This window comes from Solanum stenotomum, chromosome 6, assembly GCF_019186545.1.
Source record: "Solanum stenotomum isolate F172 chromosome 6, ASM1918654v1, whole genome shotgun sequence".
In the NCBI taxonomy this organism is placed as follows: Eukaryota; Viridiplantae; Streptophyta; class Magnoliopsida; order Solanales; family Solanaceae; genus Solanum; species Solanum stenotomum.
In genome coordinates, this window is record NC_064287.1 from 59969147 (window position 1) to 59978063 (window position 8917).

At 34.7% G+C, this 8917-nt stretch overlaps 1 protein-coding gene across 1 annotated transcript; it reads left to right on the forward strand.

The window, feature by feature from the left end:
- The first annotated feature begins 937 nt into the window (after positions 1-937).
- On the forward strand, positions 938-8499 carry LOC125869075 (UTP--glucose-1-phosphate uridylyltransferase-like). The gene is made up of 21 exons (XM_049549639.1): positions 938-1144; positions 2039-2086; positions 2362-2453; positions 2709-2799; positions 3755-3815; positions 3895-3972; positions 4071-4121; positions 4232-4305; positions 4896-4968; positions 5083-5140; positions 5283-5329; positions 5421-5486; positions 6013-6045; positions 6737-6789; positions 6889-6964; positions 7048-7104; positions 7242-7325; positions 7420-7521; positions 7611-7715; positions 7864-7935; positions 8354-8499. The coding sequence occupies exons 1-21, from the start codon at positions 1059-1061 to the stop codon at positions 8378-8380; spliced, it is 1434 nt and encodes a 477-aa protein (XP_049405596.1). The 5' UTR covers positions 938-1058; the 3' UTR covers positions 8381-8499.
- Positions 8500-8917: the final 418 nt, after the last annotated feature.

An 8917-nucleotide genomic window follows, 5' to 3' on the forward strand; every position in this document is an offset into this window, starting at 1 on the left:
GTACTAGTAACTTTGCAAAAGTTAAAATGTCTCTTCAAAAAATGTTATAATTGTTACATTCATTGTCTTTTTTGACTATATTGATGAAATGGATTGCAAAGACAGCTCACTACCAAAGCTTACTTTGCTCTCACCTGTTTGCTTTCTATTATAGTGAAAAATCTTTCACTTCACGATAGCAAGAACCTCGATAGTCTTCTCAACCAGATAGTGTAACTAAAGAGATTCCTTCTTATTTATCCAAAGGATAACTATATATTATGTTACCTATTTTTAATGAATGTAAAATAAGGTGAGCTAAACCATATTTATTTTGAAATGTAGTTAAAAATATCCGTGACGAAATAAATTTACTCTAAATTTACTATTCGCTCTGTAATGTCAATACAAATATATATACTAGGTAATGTCAATACATATATATAATTTGAATTTCATCTAAAATTTACTTTGACTATCACATCGAAAATCCACATACAAATTCAATCACAATCTCTTGATAACATAATGATGGATAATATACATCAAAGCCAAAAGTTTAGGTTTCAAAAGTTTAAACTTGCACAAAAATCATACGAACGATTAGGTGATCGAATTGTCAATTCCACCAAGTCATTTATGACTTGAGATCGATATAGGAACGCTCTAAATACCGAAAAAACACAGAAAGAAAAAAAAAACCTAGAAAATCATTATAAATATGATATAAAATATAACATAATCAAACATTTTTGACGGAAAATATTTTCGTACGAACACACCCATCATCACAATTTCTTTTTGAGTCTCCAATAACTAATTCATTACAAGTCATAATATTCTCCTTGTATTTTCTCAATTTTCTCTCACCCACAAATTTTTACTTTTACATTTCTTATACAGATCCCGATGAGCTTTTTCTTCCCTATATAAATACTCCTTCCCTCTTCCCTCCATCTCTCACATTTTTTTTTAAATCACTTTCACTTCACGCAATTTTAAGCTTTCGTTTCAGTTCACGCTCTTTGTTGAAAAACTTCATACTACAGATCGGAAAAACTCAATTCTCTTCTACAATAATGTCTCCAGTGCCTGCTCTCAGTCCTGCTGATGCCGAGAAGCTAGCTAATCTCAAATCTGCTGTTTCCAGCCTTACTCAAATCAGGCAAGTTTTTTTGTTTTTTTTGGAGATTATACGTAGTTTTGCTTAGATTTACCTGCTCTAAATGCTAGGATCAATTTCTATGATTATCAGTTTCTCGATTTCTGGAGGTTTCATTGATATATGATAGCAGCATTGCGTTTTTTCTATTTTTTCTCAGTTTTTCGATGCTTTTGTTCATTTTTTGATCCGGAGCTGATTTTTTTTTTTTTGCAGTGATAATGAGAAATCTGTATTTATTATGTGTGTGTGAATACGCGTAGTTTTGGTTAGATTTACTTGCTCTGCATGCTAGTATCGATTTCAATGTATCTCAGTTTTCTCTATTTCTCGCGGTTTCATTGCTACACGATATCAGCATTGCGTTTTTTTTTTCTATTTTTCTCAATTGCTTGATGTTAGTTCATTTTTTGATCTGGAGTAGTTTTGCTTGATTTACTTGCTGCATGTTATTATCATCTTTGATGTATCTCAATTTTCTCTATTTCTGGCGGTTTCATTGCTTCACGATAGCAGCATTGTCGTTTTTTTCTCTTCTATTTTTCACAATTTCTCGATGTTTGTTTATTTATTTTTGGATTTGTACTTGATATAGTGTGAACCTTTTTCTTTTGCAGTGATGATGAGAAATTCAATTTTCCATTCTGATTTCCTCTGTGTGTGTAGTTTTGCTGGATTTGCTCTGCATGATAGCATCATTTCTTATTTATCTCAGATTATCCATTTCTGGATCCATTGCTCATTTAGTATGGTTTTCCTAGATTTTGCTTGCTGCATGATAGTGTCATTTGCTTTTGAATTGTTCGATCTTATCCAGACCTGATGTTTTTTATTTTTTTAAATTTTTTTTTGTGTTTTCTGGTCTGATTGTTTTTACGGAGTTCTTATTTTTTGCAGTGATAATGAGAAATCTGGATTTCTTAACCTTGTCACTCGCTACCTAAGGTACAATTGGATATATCTCTGTTTACTGCTTGTTGTAGTTAGTGCTAATTATTTTTAATTAACTGAACTTTAGAATGTGGTTAATCTAATGCCCAATTTCTTGAGTGGATTTGTGACAGTGTTAGGTGATTTAAGGTAGTGATGTATTAGTGTTTATTGATTTTGATGATCTCGGATATGGTTTAAGTTTTAGAGGAGATAAGTCTAGATTCTAGCTTGTGAAACTCAAACAAGAGCAGATAAACTCATGATCTATTTTGGCATTTGAATTGTAGTGGTGAGGCACAACATGTCGAGTGGAGTAAGATCCAGACGCCAACTGATGACGTGGTGGTGCCTTATGACAAGTTAGCACCTCTCTCTGAAGGTATTATGATTTGCTAAATTGCTCTTCTTGTATTGATTGGCTACTGTATTGAGGAGTGAGAATTAGTGGCAGATGTGTATATAAATTGGTATTTATTTGTTTGTGCGTGTGCGCACACATGTTTTTAAAATTATTTTTATATTTGTATACATGGTAAGTAATGAGTCTAGTTGAATTTGCACTGAGGAGCTAGATCTGCCTTTGTTGTGAATTGAAACTGTTTCTGAAGAAGCTTCACTATCTTGATCATTGCAGATCCCGCGGAAACAAAGAAGCTCTTAGACAAACTTGTTGTCCTGAAGCTCAATGGAGGCTTGGGAACAACAATGGGGTGCACCGGTCCCAAGTATGTATTTGCCACAAATATAGCAGTTATTTTGTCTAAGTTCTAACAGGGTTATGCTATAGATGTGGATTATACTTTTGTTTTCATTACTGGACTTAAACTCATGTTTGTCAGCACATATTGTTCCAAGTATCTTTCTGTTCTATTACATGTCACTGGAGAGTGAGTACTGTTGGTGGATCCAGAGCAGTGTTCTGAATCTTCTGCCTTTTTCTTGGCAACATTATTTTATTGATTCATCAGTGAGGTTCCAAGAAACTTTCTGAATGGTATGCTGAATCTTGTTAGGAGTACTATTTTATTTTACCTTCACATGATACCCTTCTTTCAATCTTTTTACCTTACACATGCCCTCAATGAAGGCTATAAAGTGATAAAACTTGGTTATTGGTTTCTCTTTCTACTCTGTGTTTGATTGTTTTCTAACGCTTTGAGTCATCAAACATGAATAGAAACTACTTATTGGGTTGATTTGATGTCATTTCCTACTGCAGCTTGTATCATTTGGATATGAAACAGTTCAAATGCTGCCTGCAACTAGATAGAATTTGGCAGAATTATAATACTGAATGATCAATACTAAACCACTTTTCTGCAAGTGCCACCTTTTCAAGAATACAGATAGGAGAAATAAAAAAAAGGGCATCCTGGTGCACAAAGCATCCCGCATTAGCAGGGTCCAGGGAAGGGCCATCTCCCAAGGGATGTGATGTAGATAGGAGAAATATGATGGTTAATTTATAAGTAGATCAGATTTTACATTTGTTGGCAGCCAAGGCGCTACCTCCTTACCTTTTACCTTTGTGGTGTTTATGATGATGCATGGGTTCTTGAGAAGTTTGTCTAGATATGTTAAACACCTCTCCTTTCTCATCATAAAATGGAAGTTTTAGCTGGGTTGTTTATCGATCTTTATATCTTCTCAGAGTCTGAAGTTTGTATTTCTTCCATGCAGATCAGTTATTGAAGTTCGTAATGGTTTGACATTCCTTGATTTGATTGTCAAACAAATTGAGGTATCTATGATTTTATGGATCAATTTAGTTCACCATGATGTTTTATATATATTTACCAACAAAAGGATGCTGTCTGTAGGCTCTCAATACCAAGTATGGATGCACTGTTCCCCTGCTTTTGATGAATTCATTCAACACCCATGATGATACAGCAAAGGTGAAATAATATCATTGTGATGCATAGTAATCCATGATTGTTCTCCAGTGTTTGGATTTGATTCAACTGCTGATTTTGCCTTTGCATTCTCTATGTAGATTGTAGAAAAATATTCAAACTCAAACATTGAGATTCACACATTCAATCAGGTTAGTGGGGCTTAACATCAATGATATTAAGTATCGACTAGCTTGTTTTTTCACCCAAAATTTTGGATTTGAATAGGTTTATTTATTCTTTCATCTTTAAATTTTTGTAGAGTCAGTATCCTCGTATGGTTATTGAGGACTTTGCTCCACTTCCTTGCAAAGGCAATGCTGGCAAAGATGGATGGTATTTAAACTGTTTAATGTGTGGACTTTGTGATTACAATTAAAAAATGGAATCAACTCACCATTTGAAACATTTACAAAAAAATTCTTGTGGCTGTTATACTGAATTATAATGACAAAATCTGCATCTTAATGATCATCTTTTCAGTGATGATTCAGTTAGTCTAACTGCTCTTTCTTAAGTTATTAATTTCACGCTCTTTTCTTGTCACTTAAGTTAAAACCTGTAATTGATGATGAAGTTTTCCTCCTTCAAGCTGCATCTATACTTGTTCTTGTAGTTATCGGAAAATAAAAAAAATCTGTACTCGTGTTGTCTGTGGCCACGTATGCTACTATGTTTGCTGCTGCTAGAATGAGAGTGCAAATTCTGATTCATTTGGCTTTTTTGTGACATAAATCATTCTTCATAAAGAAATCCATTTCAAACATAGGCTAAGACTATCGAATTCTTAATTCATCATACTGAATCTCAACTGGAGTAGATTGTGCATGGGTTCTGATCGTCTGGTCCTGTTCTTGTACTACTTTTTTATTTTGTTGGTTTCATTTTAGCATTTCGCTCAGCTAATGCAGTGTTCACATGTACAGGAACCCCCCAGGTCATGGTGATGTTTTTCCTTCTTTGATGAATAGTGGCAAGCTTGATGCACTTTTATCGAAGGTTCTGCTCTTCATGTTACTGCATTTTTCTGATTCTGCCTTGCATTGGGCTGGTCTTTTTTATATTTACTGTTTGTGTAACAATGGCTAATTTTTTTTTTTCAATCTGTTACAGGGAAAGGAATATGTCTTTGTTGCCAACTCAGATAATTTGGGCGCTGTGGTTGATTTGAGTATCCTTGCTATGATTCTCAAATGTGATTGAAAGCCTGAGTTCATTTATTAACATCCCAATCATAAGAAGCTTCCAATAGTGATAAGACTTTTCTCAATCACCGCCAAGTGCAATTTAGTTTCCTTAATTCAACATTACAGAAATCCTAAATCATTTGATCCAGAACAAGAATGAGTACTGCATGGAGGTAATGACTGTAATGCCTTTTAAGGCTGTGTGTTTGGTAGGTAAAAACTGTTTCTAGTTTCTGTAGTTTTAAATCTTGACAATTTTTGCAGGTGACACCAAAAACACTAGCTGATGTTAAAGGTGGCACCCTAATCTCTTACGACGGAAAAGTACAGGTATGTGACCTTTCCCAAAAAAGATGTAGGATGTTGAGGTTATTTGCTATAACATTCTTGTCTGTGCATTTCATCACCTGAAGATGTAAATATTTCAAACAACATTAGGACCACCACCCGTATCTTTTCTCCTTCACTAGAACAACTGAGTACTAGTTTTACAGGGGTTAAGGGTGACATCAATTGGTCAAATCTCCAGTTATGAGGATTTTCATCATGTGTCCTAACCCTTCCCATCCCTCCTGCCTACCCCACACAGGGGTCCAAGAAAAGGTAGCACCTGCGAAGTGAAATGTACTTCCTTTGCAGTACTTCTAATCACCACAGTTCCAGCCTATTATGCTTGCTGTTAAACAGCATTTGCAAACCTATGATGGATGTCCAAATTCAAGTGTTCAGTTACTCTTTTTGGTTTTCCCTTTTTGTGAGAGCTTAGGGTAATTGTTTTGCTACATTAAAGCTATCAATTTATGAGTGAATTTCACACAACTTGCTTATTAAGCTTCTGTTTTGTGTGGTGGTGCAGCTTTTGGAAATAGCTCAAGTTCCTGATCAACATGTGAGTCATGCCTCTTCTATTTCTTCTATTGCTATTATAGTATGCATTGCGTTGCAGATGTTGAATTGCAGCTGACATTAAGGGATAGAGAGCAAAAACAATAAATAAAAAAAGTTAAAGAACATTTCAAATGACTGATTATGTGTCAATACATTGTCAATTTTTTCAAGTTGTACTGTGACATACAGCTCAATCATTAGCCGACATGTTTATCCAATTCTGATGAAATTATCTCATTTTTATTTCACTCACCGTTCTGTTTGATGCTCTGCATGAAACTGTTATGAATACACCTGAAGATTGCCAGAGGGTTTCAAATATACTTTCACTCGAGTTATCTAATTGGATTAGCTCAAATGGCTGAGTAACTCTACTAACGATAGACCTGATAGTTCTTTGTCTGAAAAATCTAGTTTCCTCTGCAATTCCTTTCTATCAAGATGTTTCTCTCAAATGAAATAGCTAATTCTGTTGCATGTATTTTATATGTAAACATTAAAAGTTGTGAGCTGCTCAATGTTCCTCCTAGATTAGTATTTGCTGCTATTATTCAAACAAGATTAGTTAGTTGACATTTTTCTTGTAGTCGTATCCAATTTCGTTTTTCCTTCTAACCTTACCGTGCATGTGATTCTTTCTAATCCATCCTGGAGGTGGCACATCTGATGTATAAGAAACTTGTTTGTTACAGGTCAATGAATTTAAGTCAATAGAGAAGTTCAAGATTTTTAACACCAACAACTTGTAAGTTGAGACGTCTTTTTTAACCTACTCTAAGCTTTATGTTCTTACTTCCTTTTCCTTTGAAACGTGAACTGATTGAACCCTTGGCTATACAAACAGATGGGTGAATTTAAATGCTGTTAAAAGACTTGTAGAAGCAGATGCACTCAAGATGGAGATAATTCCAAACCCCAAGGTATCATTTTCTGCTAGTTGAGGCTGAAGTTGAATGTTTCAGTACTTCGCATAAGATCGCAATGTAGCTAAGTTGATTTGCAGGAAGTAGATGGGATTAAAGTTCTTCAACTTGAAACTGCTGCTGGTGCTGCAATTAGGGTATCCCAAAATCTTAACCTCATGCCTTTAAATCATTAATGTCATTCCTTAAGTCTTGATAATTTCGTTGAACTGTTTCCTCTTTCTGATGAAGTTTGGCTAAGCATTTACATTTTTTCTTTTCTTTTCTTTACCAGTTCTTTGATCAGGCTATTGGAGCTAATGTTCCTCGATCTCGTTTCCTTCCAGTGAAAGCAAGTTCAGATCTACTTCTTGTCCAGGTTAATTTCTGTGTTTGTCATGATTACCGATAAAATTCATCCCCTGTTAATCAATGTTCTTTAGTATGCTAACTCACCTGCATAATTTTTACAGTCTGATCTTTACACCTTGACTAATGATGGCTATGTCATCCGCAATCCAGCCAGGGCTAATCCTTCTAACCCTTCTATTGAGTTGGGACCTGAATTCAAGAAGGTTGAGCTTACTTCCTGAAATTAGATTTAACTTGGTAGATTTGTTAGTCTTTCGTTGAATGCAGCTAATTAGTCTACTTATCTTTTCAGGTTGCCAGCTTCTTAAGTCGTTTTAAGTCGATTCCCAGCATTATTGAGCTAGATAGCTTGAAGGTCACTGGTGATGTATATTTTGGAGCTGGCATTACTCTGAAGGTAATTGACAAAGATTGTCTCCCTTGATTGATCTCACGTGTTCACCGGTAGAGTTGGTCTTCTAAGACGATGTTCAGATCCATTAGTTCATGGCATTTTCATATGACTTTTAATAGTGTTTATTTTTTTTTGTTTTCAAACCTTTCAGGGGAACGTGACTGTCAATGCTAAATCTGGAGTGAAGTTAGAAATTCCAGATGGAGCTGTGATTGCAAATAAGGTAATTCCATGGATCTAAATGCATGCGAGCTATTCTATTTAGTTGATATTGCTTTTCATCAAAAACCTATTTGGTTATACGTTGTGTCAATTTTTCACTCCAAACTTGAAAAGAGTTTTTCAAAGACTAGTTTTTCAAGTTAAAACAGGATTCGAACCCCCCAACACCATGGTTCGTACCAACATACCCTAATCCTCTCAGCTACAGGCCCCACCTCATCTCCTCCGGATCTGTTCCCATGAGAACCCAACAAAGAATCTTTCCTCTCCCATCCATTTCGGATCAAGAAGATGTATATCTCCAAACTTAACTTCAACAACCAAATACCCTTTTTCAACTTATCTTTAATAACTATTTTTTCTAATATCACGCAATTCATGTCCAAACGTCTACTAAAGTTTGTTACATTGATTTCCAGGATGTCAATGGTCCTGAGGACATATAGGAGAGTTGAGTTACTGGTGTTAAACAACATAGGATGTTCCAAAGAAGCAAGGAGTAATTTTTGGTTGCAGTTTATAGAGAATTATCACATTAACGAAAATAAATGAACAATTTTGTTTTGGCTACGGTAATCGTTTGTAAGAGTTCAAATGATTACAATCCCCATATCTTGAGTATTAATATTTTTCTTAAAGAAGTTTAGTCTCTCTTAATTCTAATTATAAGCAATTAAACTTCGATTTCGTTCTTGAAGTATGTCACTGTATTTTCAAGATTTTCTTCTTCTTGTTTTTGCCCCAAAAAAATGCTCCTTCCCTCTCTTGAGACTTTTCTTTAGAAGTGCAGATCTAAAATTTGAAATTTATGAGTTTTAATTTGAATTTCTATTAATTTAGTTTCATTTAGGAAAAAAATTACCCAACAAGGCAAACATGCAATATGTATTTACGAGAAAAACTATAGTTTAAAATATTATAATTTGTAGCTATATGTAGGGTTTTATTGCTAATTTCTCTTTTTTGTCCCTTGCCCCCCCCCC

What these genes read in the sequence shown, in the direction of transcription:
- LOC125869075 (XM_049549639.1), top strand. Translation starts at nt 1,059, where the DNA reads ATGTCTCCAGTGCCTGCTCTCAGTCCTGCTGATGCCGAGAAGCTAGCT. An exon ending in CTTGTCACTCGCTACCTAAG is followed by an intron (nt 2,087 to 2,361) that starts GTACAATTGGAT and finishes TTTGAATTGTAG; the next exon opens with TGGTGAGGCACAACATGTCG. An exon ending in CCCATGATGATACAGCAAAG is followed by an intron (nt 3,973 to 4,070) that starts GTGAAATAATAT and finishes TTCTCTATGTAG; the next exon opens with ATTGTAGAAAAATATTCAAA.